The 21,828-nt window shown below is 37.7% G+C and overlaps 1 protein-coding gene across 2 annotated transcripts in view; it reads left to right on the top strand.

Moving 5' to 3' along the window:
• Positions 1-13,904, top strand: part of SENP2 (SUMO specific peptidase 2) — a 35,757-nt gene extending 21,853 nt beyond the window's left edge. The window contains exons 11-17 of one of the 2 annotated variants that reach the window (XM_007451389.1): positions 1,159-1,335; positions 3,090-3,221; positions 4,678-4,881; positions 5,903-5,982; positions 8,281-8,365; positions 11,018-11,113; positions 12,614-13,904. In XM_007451389.1, coding sequence (XP_007451451.1) covers positions 1,159-1,335; positions 3,090-3,221; positions 4,678-4,881; positions 5,903-5,982; positions 8,281-8,365; positions 11,018-11,113; positions 12,614-12,676 — 837 coding nt within the window. In that variant the 3' untranslated portion in view covers positions 12,677-13,904. The remainder of the gene's footprint in view (positions 1-1,158; positions 1,336-3,089; positions 3,222-4,677; positions 4,882-5,902; positions 5,983-8,280; positions 8,366-11,017; positions 11,114-12,613) is intronic. The other variant, XM_007451390.1, reaches the window with a different exon arrangement.
• The last annotated feature ends 7,924 nt before the right edge of the window (positions 13,905-21,828 follow it).

The raw sequence follows: 21,828 nt of genomic DNA, 5'->3' as shown, positions 1-21,828 counted from the left end.
TATATAAGTATCAGAATAAGAAGTGTCCCAGTGATCTCCATAGCAATACCAACATTTTAAATAATAGTGGCAAAGTGTTTACTAAGCACTCCATATCCAAAAGAATTATATTCCTAAACTAAATGCAAACTTGGAAGTTTTAGATTATTTCATATTTTAGGTAATAGAAATACCAAAGTTTAGGGAACTGCTTTGTGTTAAGTATCAGTCTGATCAAGATTCTCTTTTCCCATTTGATATCTTCATAAGAAATATGCTTAAGGCTAAGTCATAGTCTTAAGTCATGATCTTTAGTCCTAAGTCTTAGATTGTTCCCTTCTCTAATGTATTTGTTATCTGGCTAAAGACTACATCCTGCTTCTATCCTTGCTGAACCTGAAGGCATTGTGATCTGGGACCATGTGGAAGGGCCAGCAGCTACTGGTTTCCTAGGACCAGTATACCTGGCAGTTAGCTAGAGTAAAGAGCACTGGCTATGTGTGTTGAGAGTGTAGCTCTAGTCCAATGCTCTATTTCTAAATAAATTTCCTAATTTTAGATAAATTTGCCTACCAGATGACTTAAGTTCAGTATTAACAGTTACGTAGGGTCATGATAAGGAAAGATTTTTATCAGAGTTTCTGGGATGCTGGCAAAATTCTGTTTATTGACCTGAATGGTGGTTACATAGGTGTTAATATTACAAAAATTAAGTGGCACATTAATGTTTTGTGCATTTTTCTATATATAAGTACTTTTTAAAAGGATGAAGTAGAACAAGTTTACTTGGTGTAAGGATAGAAGTAGTTTATTTTGAGTGGTGGGATTATGGGTCATATTTTTTGCTTTTTTAAAGCTTTTCAAAATGTCTTTTAACTATATTATTTTTAATTGAAATAAGAAAACTGAAAATACTTTTCTTGCTACCTCCAGGGGAAACAAATGTTCTGCTTCATGGTTTATAATTGAGGTGTCCTGTTGTGAGCCTTAGGTCTTGAACCATTTTTGTTCCCTCTTCCAGGGACAGGCAGATATGCTTAATCTACTTTACTCACTTGGGGATTTACTAATTCTCTTTTCTTTCAAGATAATGGTGCTGTTTTATATTTCATGTGTTACGTATTTTTATATGTGCAAGTATCAAACATGTCAGTAGAATATGGGAACTTTTTTGATCAGAGGAGGGGACTCCAGCTGGAACCTGACTTATCTGAGGAAGTGTCAGCCCGACTGCGCCTGGGCAGTGGAAGCAATGGCTTACTCAGGAGGAAGATGTCAGTACTTGAGACAAAAGAAAAAAATTGCTCAAGCAAAGAGAGGGATAAAAGGACAGATGATTTTCTTGAACTTACAGAGGTATTGTTTCTTGTTTCTTGTGTTGATCAGAATAAGGGGCATGTTTTTAAATAACCTCAGTTATTTAAGACTTGAGTGAATGTTTTGTTTTGAAGAGTTTCTCCAGGCTAGGGAATGTATGTATGAAGGAAATCAGGCCCAAGGGCTGGTCAGTCACTGGCTACACTGATCATTAGTGATCTGTGAAAGTGGCCTAAGGGATTAGATTAATTTCAGCAAATGTGAGTAGACAGGATTGTCATATATCTTGGAATATAATGGGTTCTTTGTAGATTCTTTTTCTAAACTTAAAATATTTTGAGTTACACTGTATGGGTTTGACATTAGGAAGGAGTTCATTGCAGTTCTTTTTTTTTTTTTTAACATTTTATTTTATTTGTTTATTTTTGGCCGAGATGCATGGCCTGTGGGATCCCAGTTCCCCAACCAGGGATCGAACCCAGGCCCAGGCAGTGAAAGCGCCAAGTCCCAACCACTGGACTGCCAGGGAACTCCCCTTCATTGAGGTTTTTGTTAAGCAATTATGGTTCACTAAAATGTCCCTTTCAATGATTATTGTATTTGAAACGTTTCTATAAGTAAAAACTTATAGAAAACAGGGAAATGAAGGTAGTTAAAAATACTCATTTTAAAGGTGAGCCCACATCTTGACTCCTCCATTGTTGTGGTAGTCAGTCCTATTCAGTGAATATTTATTGAATACTTACTATATGTTGGGCATGCAGGTGGAGAGAGAGATCCATAAAATTGCAAAATTGTGTTTAGTGGGGGGGAGCAGTATTGAAAATATCTGGATGAAATAATTTCTATTTGGCTTATAGATTCAGGCTTATAACTTAAATATGCATTTCTCTTTGTAATTCTTTAGAATGATGCCATCTAGTCAATAAGGACTCAGTTGCTAGACTGTTGCCTAGTTTTCTAGTTTCTGCTTACTCTCTTCATGTCAAAAGTAGATAGAAAGATATCTTTGATTCCTAATTTTATTACTTTGATGTTTTAAAATAAAAATTCAGGAGGTAGATAAAGAAAGTATGAAAATGCTTTTGTAGTATTGTGAAAGGAGCAAAGGCTAAGGAGTTAGACACTCCTGGGTTCAAATCTTGGCTCTGCCTTTTAATCATTATATGACTTTGACCATGTAACCAAAATTCTGTGAGCTTTACCTCTTCTATAAAATGGTGATAATACTTTCCCCACAAGCAGGGATTAATGGTGTGCTTCAAGCATCTGGTACATGTTTGGCTCGTGTATCCCACATGGTAGTGGGATAATTGAGAGTATACTTTAAATATTATTGTCAAATTATTGTTTTCAGAAGTTAATAATTGAACTAGCATTTTTTATAACCATTAGTAGTAAGATTGCTTTGTGCTCCTAAATTGAAATCCTTTCCTACTTCAATTTAGTAGGTCTTTGATGATCTATTTTTCTTAAGGGTCAGGTATTACAGAGATGAAAAGCCTTTTTTTTTTTTGCGGTACGCGGGCCTCTCAGTGTTGCAGCCCCTCCTGTCGCGGAGCACAGGCCCCGGACGTGCAGGCGCAGCGGCCATGGCCCACGGGTCCAGCTGCTCCGCGGCATGTGGAATCTTTCTGGACCGGGGCAAGAACCCGTGTCCCCTGAATCGGCAGGCGGACTCCCAACCACTGCACCACCAGGGAAGCTCTGAAAAGCTTTTTTCAATCTCAGACTTTCAGTATCTGATAGTGGTTCCATATTAAAAGTAGCAACCTCTGGACTTTGTAATTCAGGACATGGAAAAGGAAATCAGTAATGCTCTAGGCCATGGCCCACAGGATGAGATCCTAAGTAGTGCTTTCAAATTACGAATCACTCGAGGAGATATCCAGACCTTGAAGAACTATCACTGGCTCAATGATGAAGTAAGTTGTCTTTTTTTCCCCCTTTAACTATCATTATGCTTAGTCATTTTCTGTCTGTAACCATAGTGGTTTCTACACAATTAAAAGGGGCTGGTAGAGCAGCTTTAGTTTTTCTAAAACAAAAACATCTTAAACCTTAAAAACATGATTAATTCTTATTGTTTGCTGCCTTTAATTAGCAATGTTTCCCTCTTCTGCATTTGTGCTTTGTTTCATCCACCACTTACTAGTCTTCAGTGAGATTTTTATAAATCCTGGGTGCAAGTGATAAATGGAAGGAAGCAAGCAATACTTTATTTTAGATGAATTCTTATAGGAGCCAGTTTATTTTTTCAATAATAAAGGAATATATTGATCACTGTATGTACACTGTGTGATTTTTTTCTTTATTTCATTTGAGTGATAACTGTAAAATTTGCCTAATTGTCATCTTGTATCCTTATGTATTTAGCTAAAGCTAGCTCTTGGTTCTTGCCAATTTCCCATTTGGTTCTTTACCCAGCTGCTCAGCCCCTGCATTTTCTCCCTTTGCCTTCTTTCCTCCCCGCTATAACTAGTGACATATAAACACATTCTTGTAAAATTAGAATGTTTCTGTTTCACATTGTGAATGTAATATGTTTATTATAGAAAATTTAGAAAATACAGGAAAAGTGAAGGAAAAACATTGTCGTTTGAAAGTGGCACAACTCAAAAATAAACAAAATACTAATGTTTTGGTGTATTTCCTTCCATTTAATTTTTTTAAATTGAGCTGTAATTTATATATAGTAAAATGCACTTCCAGTTAATAGTTTTGCATATTTTGTGTATGATATAGTTATATACATTTTCATTGTTGCAGACTTTCTCCTTGAGTTCTTTCTCTTGTCTCTCTTACTCATATGCCTCAAAAGTACAGTCTCATTCCTTCTTAATCCCTCCCATTTTGCACTGATCATTTATTTTTAAATACATTTATTTTATTTTATTTATTTTATTTTATTTATTTTATTTTTGGCTGCTTTGGGTCTTTGTTGCTGCATGCGGGCTTTCGCTAGTTGCGGTGAGCGGGGGCCACTCTTTGTTGCGGTGCGCTGGCTTCTCACTGCGGTGGCTTCTCGTTGCAGAGCACGGGCTCTAGGTATGTGGGCTTCAGTAGTTGTGGCATGCAGGCTCAGTAGTTGTGGCACACAGGCTTATTTGCTCCGTGGCATATGGGATCTTCCTGGACCAGGGATCGAACCGTGTCCCCTGCATTGGCAAGTGGATTCTTATCCACTGCGCCACCAGGGAAGTCCCTGCACTGATCATTTTTTGTTTTCCATCTTCTGTCATAGACAGCCCTTTTATCTCCTTCCTTAGTACCTTCCCTTCCCTCAGCTTACTTTCTAATTCATCCTAATTGAGTTAGGTAGAAATCTAGTTTTGATAATATACTTGCCATATTCCAACATTTACTCTCTTGATATTACAGGTCATTAATTTTTACATGAATCTCCTGGTGGAAAGAAATAAAAAACAAGGGTATCCAGCACTTTATGCATTCAGTACTTTCTTCTATCCGAAATTAAAGTCTGGGGGTTACCAAGCAGTGAAAAGATGGACCAAAGGGGTCAATCTCTTTGAACAGGAACTTATTCTGGTGCCTATTCATCGGAAGGTACATTGGAGCCTGGTGGTAAGTCGAGAGGTTTAATCGTTGGAGTTTGGATAATGACTGTTTTGTTAAATGCAGGCATATCTCAGAGATATTGCAGTTCAGTTACAGACCACCGCTGTAAAGCAAATATCACAATAAAGAGAGTGACATCAATTTCTTGGTTTCCCAGTGCATATAAAAGTTATGTTTACACTACACTGTAGTCTGTTAAGTCTGCAATAACACTGTATCTAAAAAACAATATATATACCTTAATTAAAAAATACTTTATTGCTAAATACTTTTTATGCTAAACATCATCTGAGCCTTCAGTGAGCTGTAATCTTTTCACAATAGCATCAACGGTCACTGATCACAGATCACCATAACAAGTATATTAATAATGAAAAAGTTTGAAATGTTGTGAAGAATTACCAAGATACGACACACAGACATGAAGTGAGCAAACACTGTTAGAAAAATGACACTGATAGACTTGCTTAATGCAGGGTTGCCACAGACCTTCAATTTGTGAAAAATGCAGTGTCTGCAAAGCACAATAAAATGAAGTGTACTGGTAGTGAAGGCGACTCTTCTGTCTAGTGAGAGTCCTGTAGTATATGTTAAAGGCATACTCTGCAGAGTCCTTTCTTAGTTCTTGAGTTGAACAACTTAGAAAGCTATAAGACAGTCTGTAGTGGAGGAGCTTTGATTTTTAATAGGAATTTTAATACACGTGGGTTATTTTATTACTTTTTTTTACAAGATGATAATGGGTTTATTGTAGTAAGGGTAAAAGAAAAAGGCAAAAAAAAAGTCTCATCACTCTGAGAGGACCACTAATGTTTTAAGGAATAAGTTTCTATGCCTTTCTCTTGGAATAGAAAAATATAATTTTATAGACATGGAGCTCATGTCATCTGTGATGTTTTATGAAAAATGTGTCTTAGAAATCCATTCATGTTGGTACACATATATTTTTTTAAATGCTTATCTTTTTAGAAATAAAATTCTCATTTTTGTGATGGTTGTTTCTGGATGTTGCATTTTTCCATTATAGGTGATAGACCTAAGAAAAAAGTGTCTTAAATATCTGGATTCTATGGGACAAAAGGGCCACAGGATCTGTGAGATTCTCCTGTAAGTAAAGGCTTAAAAACTTCAGTTTTGCCTCAGTGTGCCCTTTGTTAAGTGGTCTTTCTTCTTTCCATCCTCTGGTGGATGGTAGTCTAATGTGTAGTGAGAGTTATCTTCCTAGTTGTTCACAACTTGACCTGAATCCATCTTTTTGTCTAAAAATAACCCCAAAATCTGATCTTAACTGAGAAATCTTATTTAATAGCATCACTGAAAACAAGTTTGTCATATGTCATAATGTAAAATATATTTGATCAGAATCCCGTGAATTGAATTAGATTTCTCTGGGATTGATACATTAGTTCTCTGAATTCTTAAGCCCACTCACTGATGTCTCTGTGCTTTCCATGATGGTTTGGTTCATCTCATAGAACCTGGAGGTAATTTTTAAGTTAAAACATGGTTTGTAGGTAACTGTTTTAATAGTAATTGCTAGAAACCTGCCTTTAAAGCATAGCCATCTATTAGCTATGTAAAGTGATGACAAGAATTTCACAGAGAGGAAGCAAATCAGTGAAACAAATCTATTTTGAAACCCTTATGCTCACTGGAAGCAAATGCAGGTTCCAGTTTTTAATTTTAGTAAGGATACTTGGATAATTTTAATAAGGATACTTTAGTAAGGAACTCTTGTTGAATGGTGTGAAGAAAAGTTAACAATAATTCAGTTCTTTCTTTTTTGATGTTGTTTTAGTAAAAGATCCTTTTTATTTATGGGTGTTTACATTTTTTTTTTTTTTTTTTTTTTTTTGGCGGTACACGGGCCTCTCACTGCTGTGGCCTCTCCCAGTGCGGAGCACAGGCTCCGGACACGCAGGCCCAGCGGCCATGGCTCACGGGCCCAGCCGCTCTGTGGCACGTGGGATCCTCCCAGACCGGGGCACAAACCCGCGTCCCCCGCATCGGCAGGCGGACTCTCAACCACTGCGCCACCAGGGAAGCCCTGGGTGTTTATCTTGAATAAAAAATATAGAGAAGAAATTTTTTAAAATCATAAGATACACCAAATTGTTTATAAAGCAGTTATCTCCTTCTAGTCTTTTCTGCTTAAGATGTATATAAAATGTGCATACATACATACGTGTGCACATACACATACATATAATCACATACTTATGAATGTTTTCATTGGAATCATACAGCAAAATTTTGTCTGTTGCTTATAATAGGATACCAAAAAAACATACTTTTATAACATTTATACTTTCCCCACCCCCCTCTCTTTTTTAATATATGAAGAGTTCAGCTTCTTTGGGTATCTGAGGCCCCCTACCTTTCCTGATGCCCCTGGTCCAACTTTTCTCAATTTTTTCCATTATCACCTCCCCACTCTAAATTTTTTTTTAATTTAATTTCTCCATGACAAGAGAAAATAGTATTAAGGAAGAGACTTCGTTTGTTGGGTTGAGCTTTAGAGGGCTACAAACCATTGAAATATCTAAGATTTTTGCCTTCTAAGAACCAGTTTTCTCCTCTCTGGGGGTGATATTGCTGCTCCCGTTGTGAGCGCATGCCCTGGCATAGCACTGGTTTCCCTTTTATGTAGGTTAGGATGAGAACTGAGATGCCTGTGTTAAATTTGATAACCCTCTGGAGATTTGGATAAAATTAAATCACTCTCAATACTTAAGTATATATCACCTAGGAATGAGGAAATTCTCTTACATAACCACAATGCCATTATCACACTTAAGAAAACCACTAAAAACACTAATGTGTAATATATGATTCATGTTCTGATATCGTCAGGTATCTTTTATAGCTTTTTTTCCTAATCCAGGAAGTCAGTCAGAGTTCATGCATGTAAGTAATGTCTCTTTAGTCTCCCTTAGTTTAGAATAGTCTCCTACATTTTTTTTGTTTTCCATGGCAGTGCCTTTTTTTTTAAGACTCCAGGCCAGATGTCTTGTTTTATATCTATTTTTAAGTGAGAAAAAGCAAGTTATAGAATGAAGTACTTTTTTTTAATAGAATAAAATGTGTGTTTTAAAATGGGGTGGAGTAGAGAACTGGAACAAACAGCAAGCCACTAATAGTAAATATTTCCAGAGTGGTTATTATGGGGTCTTTTGCATTTTACATATTATGTTTTAATTTTTAAAATATAACCATATATAATTTTTGTAATCAGAAAAAACACAAAATAAAATGTAAAAAGCCAAAAACAATCATATTTAAAAAAATCTAACAGAGATGGCTTTGAGAATGGCCGGTCTATTAAATATCACAATGTCTTTGTAGTCATAATGCTAAGTCTCCACAGGGATTCATCAGTATATTCCTTCTTTGCTGTTTTTTCAGTCAGTATTTACAGGATGAAAGTAAGACCAAAAGAAATATTGACCTGAATGTTTTAGAGTGGACCCACTACAGCATGAAGCCACATGTAAGTGGTGATCATCTGTATTTCAAATACTTTGTTGCATTTCCTGTCAGTAGCATATTATTTAGACTTGGCTTCCTTCCTCCCCTTACTCACTCATCCTTAGGCATGCATTCTCCTGAGGTGTACATCTTTAGAATGATCACTTCTAAATCTTCAGAAATTCATTTAACCAAGTTGTTTGCTTTTAAGCCTTTATCTTGTTTCCTAAACTATAAATGTTAAATATCTGCATGTCTCAAAAAATTGAGAAAAAAACACAACACAGTAAATTCAAGCCAGCTGCTTTTCTTGGTTGGCATTAATGGAAATTTTAAAGCTGCTGTTCAAAACTTATCTGAGAAATTTGTATATTAAGATCTTAAGGGTCCGATGCTGTGAGTCCTCAACAGTCAGGTGTGCTATTTGTGAATGTGCTTTGGATCTTACCAGATTTGAATCTCATTCAGGGTTTAAAAATGCATACATCTGGGACTTCCCTAGTGGCGCAGTGGTTAAGAATCCTCCTGCCAATGCAGGGAACACGGGTTTGAGCCTTGGTCCAGGAAGATCCCACATGCCGTGGAACAACTAAGCCCGTGCACCACAACTACTGAGCCTGCACTCTAGAGCCTGCGAGCCACAACTACTGAGCTCGTGCACCACAACTACTGAAGAGCCTGTGTTCCACAACAAGAGAAGGCACCACAATGCAAAGGCTGTGCACTGCAACGAAGAGTAGCACCCGCTCGTTGCAACTAGAGAAAGCCTGCTTGCAGAAACAAAGACCCAACGCAGCCAAAAAATAATTAATTCATTCATTAAAAAACGCAGGGCTTCCCTGGTGGCGCAGTGGTTGAGAGTCCGCCTGCCGATGCAGGGGACACGGATTCGTGCCCCCGTCCAGGAGGATCCCACATGCCGCGGAGCGCCTGGGCCCATGAGCCATGGCTGCTGAGCCTGCACGTCTGGAGCCTGTGCTCCGCAGCGGGAGAGGCCACAACAGTGAGAGGCCTGGGTACCGCAAAAAAAAAAAAAAATGCATACATCTTTTAGCCCTAATGGCTCCTTTTCTTTAAGAAAGAAAAAAAATTATTTATTTATTTATTGAGCAGTGTTGGGTCTTAGTTGCGTCACGTGGGATCTTTATTGCCACGTACTGGATCTTTAGTTGCGGCAAGTGGGCTCTTTTGTTGCAGCATGTGAACTCATTTTTTTTTTTTTTTTTTTTGGTACGCGGGCCTCTCACTGTTGTGACCTCTCCCGTTGCGGAGCACAGGCTCCGGACGCGCAGGCTCAGTGGCCACGGCTCACGGGCCCAGCCGCTCTGTGGCATGTGGGATCTTCCCGGACCAGGGCACGAACCCGTGTCCTCTGCATCGGCAGGCGGACTCTCAACCACTGCGCCACCAGGGAAGCCCATGTGAACTCTTAGTTGCGGCATGTGGGATCTAGTTCCCGGACCAGGGTTTGAACCCATGCCCCCTGCATGGGGAGCATGGAGTCTTTGCCACTGGACCGCCAGGGAAGTTCCCTAATGGCTCCTTTTTAAAGTAAGCTATATGAGATCAATTTTAGCCCTAACCTCTGTATAATGGCTTGACTATCTTTATCCAAAAGCATTTTCACTTCTAAGTTGAATAATTAGAAGAGTAAGTGTTGAGATTTCCTGAGGAAAGCACAGATAAAAGAAGAGTTTGTTAGGATGAGTAACTGTGTTCTGGAATGGGAAATGTAATAAAGAAGACAAATTCTCTTCATTTGTGTGGTGGAGTCTATAGTTCTCTCCACTCTGTGATAGATGCTGGGCTTAGGAGAGAAGTTCAGGGTACCTACCATATGTATGGGTGGTGTGCATTTTCAATCTTTTCCTTTTTACAATAATCATGTGTATTTTTTTGAATAAAAATTGAGTTGTTGTCATCTAGTATGTTTTCCAGCAGTGGAATTAGACTCTCTTATTCCCCTTATAACTGACAGCCAAAGTGTGTAAGGGGCTGGCCAAGATTAGTGCAACACGGGCTTGGGGAATGTGTGAGTTTACTTCACCTGGGCTTGGAATCCACCACCTTTGGTTTATGGTGCCTTTAAGTGCTGCTTGCAAGCAGTAGTTTTTTTTTTTTCAGGACAGAACTGAACATCATGGCAAGATTTCCTAACTGGTTAAACCCTATAAAGAGGCTTTTTTCTCTTTCCTGCTTGCAGCTGTGGGGGTCCAAAGCAGTAGTCTTAGTTTTCCGGCTAGGGAAGACAAGTCAGACTCTGCAGTATGGAAATAGGTTAATTGCACTGTAAGCATATCTCTTATTGAACCACACTTAGCCATTTTCAAAATTTATGAATGCCTCTGAAACAATTCTGACTAGAATTCCTGTTCCTGGTAATAAACCTTCTTTCAGTTTGCTTTATATGAGAGCTGAGAGATTGAACTCTCACTTTGCTTTTCTCTTTCCTTCTAGAAAACATTTTCCATGAGGCTCACATACTCCATGTCATGGGTTGGGTTTTTATGCCACATAAAGACTAATTGTGTTTGTGTGTGTGTGTTTGTGTAATACCATATTTAACATTTACCTTTATAATATTGTTTATCCACAGTAATATTTAGAAAAAGTCAAAGGAGTTTGTATTTGATGAAATTTCACCCCTTCCTCTCTTCTTTTTTTATAATTTTAGGAGATTCCTCAACAGTTGAATGGGAGTGATTGTGGAATGTTTACTTGTAAATATGCAGATTATATCTCTAGGGACAAACCTATCACATTTACTCAGGTGAGTGGAGACCCCTCCTCATCCTTTTACTTGTTACTAAACAAGATAAACTCAGAGCATGTTACCAGTGCCTGGCACACATTAAGCTGTTAATAATGGTAGGTGTGCTACTATTATTGCTGTAAAGCTTGGCCATAGCCCTACTCTTGCTAGTATCAGGGTTTGTCACTGTATCTGCTCTCACGTTTATCCTAGTCTTTGGTGACCAGTGGGGCAATTTGCATATCTCTGAACTCCAGTGTTCACTGGTTCTTGAGTGTTACTAATATTTTTAGCCAAAGAAGGAGGCACATCAGAATATGTAACAGCATGGGGAAATCAGGCCTTGTGAGAACTTAAGCTGCAGGTCTAAGATGTAGCTATGAATGCTGATTTTCCCTTCTGTTCTGATTAGTTTTGGTTCTCCATAGCTCTGCATTTGAGTGGAAATTCAAATATGTTGGGAACTCTTGAGTATTTATGTTTGTAATAGTGGATTCTCAGTCTTTTTACAACCAAGGACAACCTCCTTTAAAAAATAGTTTGCTTTAACAGACCTCATTTTGATAGCTACCAAATTGTACATATTGAACATAGTAGGACTAATAATAACCCCATTCTAAGCTTTTTAACAACATGAACTAACTAGGGCTCCCATGCTGAATTAATAAAATTGGTTAGCTTCAGCAGTTTTACTGAGAATAAATATGTAATTTTTTACTACAAGTTTTGAGCTATTTAAAATAATTTATGAATCCATGTGTTAAGACTTTTTAGGCCTCTTCACACTAGTTTATAGTAAAATGGTATATCCAACTATTTATAAGGAAACTCCAGGAGTACCTCAAGGGTATCTGATTTCATCAAAAAGAGTTACAGGTGATTTTGGATTTGTCTGGCATGTTGTTGCTTTGAAAATTGGGCCATGTAGTGATTATCAGTTAAAGCAGAATAATATATTAAAAAAAGCATCTAATTCTTTGATGCTTCTAAAGAAGGAGTTATTTATTCTCTGAACCTAATCACATGAGATTTGAAGGGGGGAAGTTGCTATTTGAACAGAATTGGCCATGGACAACATTTGGTATAGCACAGAGTAATTTGCAGGTTTGTTTTTTTCTTTATTTAAATAGACTTCATGTTTTTCTCATAAGAGAGCAGAATATGTTCATTTTAGAATGTTTTGAAATACAGGTAAGTAGAAAAGTTACTTTTTGTGCCACCACTTAGCTATTTCCCTTTTTGGTACACGTTTTTGTTATGAAGTTGTTCTTGGACTCTATTGTGTAATTCTGCATCCTGCTTTGATTTTCCTTAACACGTAAAAATGCTTATGATACATATAATAATACAAATAACCTCCTTTTTTTATGTCTTTGTAAGTCTGTACCATGATGTGGAAAAGTCAAGGCTTACACAAAGGACATTGACATCCTACTTTATTTACATGCTACAACTAAAGGTTGTTGATGCTGGGCACTTTCATGTGTGATGTATGTGTTACTTGTGGATTCTCTGCAGCACCAGATGCCTCTGTTCCGGAAGAAGATGGTGTGGGAAATCCTTCATCAGCAGTTGCTGTGAGAACGCCCTGCCGCAGTCCCTCCCGCTGCTGGTGGTTCTTTCACAGATGGACGTTTCCATATACCTCATGCATTGTGGGTTAAAAAGTCCCTGCATCACCTCTGTTCTCTCACAGGTACTGAGCTGTTAGAAGTACACGAAGGCCCCTCTCTGCACCCTAGTCCTGACTTGGTGTGTGGAGGGCTGCTTGCAACCCTGTTTATAAGGCCATGCCTGCTCAGAGCCCTGGACTATCAACCCACACAAGAACAAACGCTAATTAATACTTTTTTTAAGATTTTTTTTTTTTTCCCTGTGAATGTGGGAAATGCAGGATTTATTCTATGATTTTTCTGTGTGTGTGTTCATGTGTATTCATTCACTCACTCATTTGCAAACATAATGGGCAGTGGCTGCTTTCTGCTGCTCTTTTGAAGTTAACTCTAAATTTCTCATTTGAACTATTTATTTCTGAAAGGAATGTTAAGCTGCCCCTGCTGAAGATCAGGAGGGAAATCAGTGGGGGGGAGGAAGGGTTAATTAACTTCTCTAGCTGGAGCAGTAACTGCCAACTTGAAGCAGGAGGTCTTCTTTCTTTTGAGGCTTGAAAATGCCAGGAGAAGCGCTGTGGTGTAGGGCTCTGGTTGCCTTTCAGAGGAAGTTCCACACTACAGCATTGGCACGGTGTCGTGGAAAAGTGGAACTGTGGCCAAGGAACTCTGGCTATCCAGGTGTCTTCAGAAGAGTGTCGTGGTCATCCTAAAGAGACTTCCCTTTCTGGAAATGAGGTGACTTGGCTACTCTTGAAACTGGATTTGAAGTCACTGTAAACCCTAAGTCTTCATTTTCATCCCAGATCTGGTTGAGTATAAGCCTCAGATATGTAAGGGCTGGCCTGAGCTGTTTATTTCAAAAGATACTATTCAGTTTAAAGCTATTTTCCTCAAAGTTTTTTTTCTATATATAAAGCCAAAATTAAGTTTTGTACTCACTAGTATTTACATCTCCCCATTCCACCGCCACTGAAACCTGTGCAAGAAAATTTAGTACTTGGCTCTGAGGTTGCCAGTTATACAGTAGTCTATTTTGCCTATGAAAGTTTGTATTTAACTGTTTTGTTCATTAAAAACCTTACAGTGGTTATGCATATTTAATTTCAGAAAGTTTAGAGTTGGTCAGAACATATTTTGCAAGATCTAGTGCCTAGTGTTGCTTTTCTGATGTAATAAAAGGTTGTCTGGCAGAACCTGAAAAGTATACGCTGATTTCTAACCCTTTCGCTACTTAAACCTCCCACACTTCTCCTTGTTCACAAAAGTAAGAGGTCAAACCAGAAAAACTGGGCATCTGTTAGCTATGAATCAACACGTCTGCCATCTGGAGGCCCTGGCTTCTGGTCGCAGGGGCATACTCTTTTTTTTTTTTTTTAATTTAGTTATTTAATTTTGGCTGCATTGGGTCTTCGTTGCTGTGTGTGGGCTTTGTTGCGGTGAGTGGGGGCTGTTCTTCGTTGTGGTGCATGGGCTCTAGGCATGCGGGCTTCAGTAATTGTGGCACATGGGCTTAGTAATTATGGCTCGCAGGCTCAGTAGTTGTGGCGCACGGGCTTAGTTGCTCCACGGCATGTGGGATTTTCCTGGACCAGGGCTCGAACCCGTGTCCCCTGCATTGGCAGGCGGATTCTTAACCACTGCGCCACCAGGGAAGCCCTACAGAGGCATACTCTTGCAGGCAGTTTTCCCTGAGATGTGTAAAAGTCTTGGTATAAGACCTGGGGCCTCTGGTGAGGATTGAAACTGCTGGGCCTACTTGACGGTCAAACCAGAGGACGTGTGCTTAGGTGATGATTAAAGAGTGAGCCAGTTGGGCTGAGTCTCCCTCAAGCTTAGGCTGTACAGAGAACCCTGCCTGCAGCCTCCGTTCCTTTCTTGAGGCTTCTGGAGCTGTGCCAGTGAGTACTGGGATCAGGCAGTGGGCACAGCCAAGAAAGGCCAGAGATGTATTTACTGGGTCAGCAATGCCCTGAATGCCTGGTTCCCACTTGGCACTAGTAGGTTTCACCTGAGAATTTAGAACCTTGGTTAAGATTTGTTCCATGTGGGGTAAATCCTTTTAGGAATGGCAGCCCAAATGAGTGATGCTGGGGGTTAATGTATTTGTATTACAAGTATTTGGAGGGGCTTCTTAGAGCAGCATTCACTGAGCTTTCCACTAATGTGATTCTTCAGGATAGCTCTTAATAATCTTCTAGGACATAATGAATTGATGAGAACAGAGAGTCAAGTTGGAGAATGCCATTCTACTTAACCCTGAGTTTCTGAATTTAATAGGAGATAACACAGCCATGCTTCTGTAGGCACTGACATTTCTCTGTACAGATACTTGTTGGTAATAGAATTTTAATACCTAAACAGTTTATGAGAAAAGCTGTCAGCTACTGGTAATTTGCTAATTATCAGTAGCAAATTATTAACATTAAAGCCAGTGAGAAAGATATCTGTATCTCTATTGCAGTAGTTCGGGGGTCTGAAAAAAAGGTGGAGTGAACCATTGTTCTTTTTTTAGTAGGCAGTCTCTCCTAAAGATGAAGAAGAAAAAAACCCCCACAACTGTTGGTGAGCAAATGTCTTTCTCATTTTTGACCTTTGAGCCAGGAGAAGGGTGGGAGGGAAACAGACTTGGGGCATATGGAAGATGTCTGGAGAGCCCCTTATTCTACCTCAGTTACCTAAGGCTATTAGAACTTCTGATCTTTTCCTCCTAGGCACAGCTTGGGGAATGCCATGTTGAATGGTGGATGTTTGCCTGCCCTGTGAGGCATTGCTTGGTGCTGGGACCAAGGTGTGGGTGCAGGGAGAATGTGTCCTTGAAGATATATTGAACTTCAGATATAAATAAATAAATATGGTGGAGAAATTTAAGTTTGTAACAACCTTAGTACTATAGTTAAGCTACACAGTTTAAATTGGCTTTTGTGAGGGAATCCCCTGGTGGTCCAGTGGTTAGGACTCTGTGCTTTCACTGCCGAGGGCATGGTTTCAATCCCTGGCTGGGGAACTAAGATCCCACAAGCCGAGCAGCACAGCCAAAAAAATAAATAAAATTTTTTTTAAAAAAATTGGCTTTCGTGAACTAATTGGGAACCTAATCTCTTTATGATAGTTTCTTTAAGAAAAGCTCTAGGTACCCAATATTCAAACAGATTTTTGGTAATTGTTTGTAAGTTGGGGATCTACGTGTCTGTATTGCTTTGGTGATTTTTAAAAAAAATTTAATATATACACGGAAGGGTTTGGGTGTTTGAAATAGGTGTTGATTTTATCTATTTATCAATAAATTCATCTCTTTAAGTCAGTGGCTTTCAAATATTTTTGATTGCAACTCGTAGTAATAAATGTATTTTATATTGTGACCAGTACACACATGCATATATTATGTGATTATATATGGACACAAAAGTTTTACAAAAAATATTACTTATCCTTACTACACTGATAGTTTTCTTTAAACAAAAATTTTTTTAAGGTGAGTTGTGACCACCACATTGATTTCTCAACCCACTAATGGATAGAAATCCAGTTTGAAAAACACTGCTCTAAATGAACTGACAGCAAAATGCAAATTATGTTCAAAACTATAATGCTTGAGACCACAAAAATACAACAAATGTGGGGTTGTTTTGAAATGAATCAATCTAAATCGAGGAAAACGGGCCAGAAGTTTTCAGACCCTTAATGGAAATACGTGGTTAAACAATCCTTGTTCTTCAGGTTTTTACATTGGAATTTCATGAAATATGTTCAGTAGAAGTCCTATTACTTCTACGTAGGATGTAAAACAAAGGGTTCTATGGCCCAGTGAATGTGTGTACCATGTCTTTTCCTCCTGGGGATGCCTGGCAAATGTAATAAATTAATGTCTTAACCTAGTGTGTCTAATAACTTGGACGTTGAGCCCTGTGTGTTGACACCTGTGGAACTGTTTTGTGAAATACAGTTTGGCACGTGCCAGGAGAAGCAACATAGAGCTCTTGGAAGCATATGCTTCAAATATACATTGGGGAAGTATCCCCTCTCCCCATCTCAGCCCCCCGGCCAAGCACACACACTGCCTCCTTAAGAGCATGTGGTGATTATAGTCTGTGGTGCCACTTATATATTTCTTTAATTGTATCAGTAATAGGTGTTCATAGTAGAAAAATGAAATACTGATAAAAGTTAAAGAATAAGAGTTCTGTAAACTCACCATCCAGAGTTAATAACTCTTAACAACATTCTGGTATATATCCTGGCCTTTGGTATATACTCTGTCACGTGTGTATTAATAAGTGTGTGTGTTGTGCACGCTTGTGCAAGTATATATATATTTTTGTTATTAACAAATATGGAATCACACTATGTGACTATATAATCCCCTTTCCACTTAATTTATGTTGAACATATTTTCATGGCAATAAATATTGACATCTTAATTGCCATGTAGTGTTCCAGCATATGGTTATAACATAATTTATTTAATCAGTATTGTTAGACATACTGTCTTGCAGTGTTTTCAGTTATTCTCTTAGGAGAAGTTCTTAGAATTAAAATTTCTAAATTAGAGTTACATGTATTTTTTTAAAAATCAGAGATAAAAATCACCCGTTGGTATTTTGACTTTTCTTCTGGCACAGGCTGATGACTTGTACCTCCATTGATTTAAGTTTTGTAATATTTTTCATGTGTAGGTCTTCTGGATAAGTTCATTCTGAAGGATTTAATGTCTCATTTTAGTGGACAATTTTATCCATAATAAAAACTTTTTATTATGGAAATTTTAAGACATAAACAATCATCACCACCTTTCAGCAGTTATACTAAAATGTAGCTAATCTTGATTCACCTTTTTTTCATGGGAGGGGGAGAGTCTGGAGTATATTAAAGCAAAATCCAGACATGTCTTTCTACCTAAATACTTAAGAATGTCTCCCTAATGTATAATAACTTAAAAAAAAAGCCTGTGTCATTTTTACACATAACAAAATTAGTAAGAATTTGCCAGTACCATCTAATAATTCACATTCAGGTTTCCCTGATGATTAAAACGTTTTATTACATTCTTCTAAATCAGGATATATAGTGGATTGAATGGTGGCCCCCAAAAACATATGTCCACATCCTTATCCTTGGAACCTGTATTACTTTCTTTGTCTATCACATCTTCTTTATCCCTTTATCTGTTGATGGACTTAGGTTGCTTCCATGTCTTGGCTATTGTAAATAGTGCCGTGAACATTGTGGTGTATGTATCTCTTTGAATTAGTGTTCTCATTTATTCCAGAGTGGAGTTCCTGGGTCATATGGCAATTCTATTTTTAGTTCTTTTAGGAAGCTCCATACTGTTTTCCACAGTGGTTGCACCAATTTACATTCGTGGCAATCGAGTATGAGGGTTCCCTTTTCTCCACATCCTCACCAACATTTGTTATTTGTGTTCATTTTGATGATAGCCATTCTGACAGGTGTGAGGTGATAACTCATTGTGGTTCTGATTCACATTTCTCTGATGTTGAGCTTTTCATGTGCCCATTGGCCATCTGTATGTCTTCTTTGCAGAAGTGTCTATTCAGGTCTTCTGCCCATTTTTTAATCAGCTTATCTGTTTTTTTGATGTGAGTTGTTTGAGCTGTTTATGTATTTTGGATATTTTGGATAGTAGCCCCTTATCAGTCATATCATTAGCAAATATATTCTCCCATTATGTAGGTTGTCTTTTTTGTTTTGTTGATGGTTTCCTTTGCTGTGCAAAAGCTTTTAAGTTTAATTAGGTCCTGTTTGTTTATTTTTGCTTTTGTTTCCTTTGCCTTAGGAGGCAGATCCAAAATAACACTGCTCTGATTTATGTCAAAGAGTGTTCTGCCTATGTTTTCTTTTGGGAGTTTTATGGTTTCCAGTCTTACATTTAGGTCTTCAGTCAATTTTGAGTTTATTTTTAATATGGTGTGAGAAAATGTTCTAATTTCGTTCTTTTACATTTAGCTGTCCAGTTTTCCCAGCACCACTTATTGAAGAGATTGTCTTTTCTCCATTGTATATTCTTGCCTCCTTTGTTGTAGATTAATTGACCATAGGTGTGTGGGTTTATTTCTGGGCTCTCTTTTCTGTTCCACTGGTCTATGTGTCTGGTTTTGTGCCAGTACCATACTGCTTTGATTACCATAGCTTTGTGTATAGTCTGAAGTCAGGGAGCAAGTTACCTCCAGCTCTGTTCTTTTTTCTCAAGGTTGTTTTGCCTTTTTGGGGTTTCCATATAAATTTAAAATTATTTGCTTGTTCTGTGAACAGTGCTGTGGGTATTTTGATAGGGACTGCATTGATTCTGAAGATTGCCTTGGGTAGTATAGTCATTTTAACAATATTGATTCTTCCAATCCAAGAACATGGTATATCTCTCCATCTGTTTGTGCCATCTTTGATTTCTTTCATCAGTGTCTTAAGTTCTCTGAGTACAGGTCTTTTACCTCCTTAGTTAGTTTTATTCCTAGGTATTTTATTCTAGGAATAAAATGTGATGGTAAATGGAATTGTTTTCTTAATTTGTTTCTGATAGTTCATTGTTAGTGTATACAAATGCATCAGATTTCTGTATATTAATTTTGTATTCTGCAACTTTACTGAATTCATTGATGAGCTCTAGTAGTTTTTAGTGGCGTCTTTAGGATTTTCCATGTATAGTGGCATGTCATCTTGCAAACAGTGACAGTTTTATTTCTTCCTTTCCAGTTTGGATTCCTTTATTTCTTTTTCTTGTCTGATTGCTGTGGCTAAAACTTCCAATATTATATTGAATAAAAGTGATGAGAGTGGACATCCCTGTCTTGTTCTTGATCTTAGAGAAAATGCTTTCAGCTTTTCACTGTTGAGTATGATGTTAGCTGTAGGTTTGTCATATGTGGCCTTTATTATGTTCCCTCTATACCCATTTACTGGAGAGTTTTTCTTATCGTAAATGGATGTTGAATTTTGTCAAAAGCTTTTCCTGCATCTATTGAGATGATCATATGACTTTTATTCTTCAGTTTGTTCATATAGTGTATCACATTTTGATTGATTTGCAGATATTGAACCTGCATCTCTGGGATAAATCCCACTTAATCATGTTATATGATCCTTTTAATGAATTGTTGGATTAGTTTGCTAATATTTTGTTGAGAATTATTGCATCTATGTTCATCAGTGATATCTGCCTGTAATTTTCTCTTTTTTGTGATATCTTTGTCTGGTTTCGGTATCATGGTGATGCTGGGTTTGTAGAATGAATTTGGAAGCGTTCTTTCCTGTGCAGGTTTTTGGAATAGTTTCAGAAGGATAGGTGTTAATGCTTCTTTAAGTGTTTGGTAGAATTCACCTGTGAAGCCCTCTGGTCCTGTAGTTTTGTTTGTTGGGGTTTTTTAAATTACTGATTCAACTTCAGTACTGGTAATTGGTTTGTTCATATTTTCTACTTCTTCCTGGTTCAGTCTTGGGAGAGTGTACATTTCTAGGAATTTATCCATTTCTTCTAGGTTTTCTGTTTTATTGGCATATAGTTGTTTGCAGTACTTTGTATTTCTATGGTGTTAGTTGTAACTTCTTTTTTATTTCTAATTTTACTGATTTGGGCCCTCTTTTTCCTTGATGTATCTGGCTAAGGCTTGTCAACTTTACCTTTTCAGAGAACCAGCTCTTAGTTTCACTGATTTTTTTTAAGTGGTTTTTTTGTTGTTGGTGTTTGTTTTGGTCTCTTTCATTTATTTCTGCTCTGATCTTTATGATTTCTTTCCTTCTGTTAACTTGGTGTTTTCTTTGTTCTTTTTCTGGTTCCTTTAGGTATAAGGTTAGGTTGTTTATTTGAGAGTTTTCTTGTTTCCTGAGGTAGGTTTGTATCACTATAAACTTCTTTCTTAGAACTGCTCTTGCTGTGTCCTATTGATTTTGGAGCATTGTGTTTTCATTTTAATTTGTCTCCAGGTATTTTTTGATTTCTTAGATTTCTTCAGTGATCTGTTGGTTGTTTAGTAGTGTATTGTTTAGTCTCCATGTGTTGTGGGGTTTTTTGCAGTTTTTCCCTTGTATTTAATTTCTAGTTTCTTAATGTTGTGTTGGAAAAAATGCCTGATATGGTTACTGAGGCTTGTTTTGTGGCCTAGCAGGTGATCTGTCCTGGGGAATGTTCCATGTTGCACTTGAAAAGAATGTGTATTCTGCTGCTTTTGGACAGAATGTTCTATATATATCTGTTAAGTCCATTTGGTCTAACATGTCATTTAAGACCAATTTTCTGTTTGGATGATCTGTCCATTGATGTAAATGGGGTGTTAAAGTCTCCTACTGTTGTTACTGTAAGTTTCTCCCTTTGTACCTGTTAACGTTTGCTTTACGTATTTAACTCCTCCTATGTTGGGTGCATATATTTACAATTGTTATATCTTCTTCTTAGATTATGTAGTGTCCTTCTTTGTCTGTTGTTACAGTCTGTGTTTTAAAGTCTGTTTTGTCTGGTATAAGTATTGCTACCCTGACTTTCTTTTGATTTCCATTTGCATGGAATACCTTTTTTTTTAATCCCCTTACTTTCAGTCTGTATGTGCCTCTAGATCTGAAGTGAGTCTCTTATAGGCAACATATATATGGGTCTTATTTTTGTATCTGTTCAGCCACACTGTGTCTTTTGGTTGGAGCATTTAGTCCATTTACATTTAAGGTGATTATTGATAGGTGTATACTTATTGCCATTTTGTTAATTGTTTTGGGGTTGTTTTTGTAGTTCACTTTTGTTCCTTTCTTCTTCTTTTGCTCTCTTCCCCTCTTGTGATGTGATGACTATCTTTAGTTTTTTGGAGGGTTTTTTTGTTTGTTTTTTGCCACACTGCACGGCATGTGGGATCTTAGTTCCCTGACCAGGGATCGAACCCGCATCCCCTGCAGTGGAAGCATGGAGGCTTAACCTTGCCAGGGAAACCCGTATCTTTAGTATTATGTTTGGATTCCTTTCTCTTTTGGGTTTGTGTACCTATTATAGATTTTTCATTTGTAGTTACCATGAGATTTTATATATAACCATCTATATATGTGTGGTTATTTTAAGTTGCTGATCTCTTAACTTCAAATGCATTTTAACAACCCTGCATGTTTACTCCCCTCACCTAGTGATTA

The sequence above is a fragment of the Lipotes vexillifer genome, unplaced genomic scaffold (genome assembly GCF_000442215.2).
Source record: "Lipotes vexillifer unplaced genomic scaffold, Lipotes_vexillifer_v1.1 scaffold513, whole genome shotgun sequence".
NCBI classification, from domain to species: domain Eukaryota; kingdom Metazoa; phylum Chordata; class Mammalia; order Artiodactyla; family Lipotidae; genus Lipotes; species Lipotes vexillifer.
Note: the sequence above shows the minus strand (reverse complement) of the source record. Positions and strands in the feature narration are given on the sequence as shown.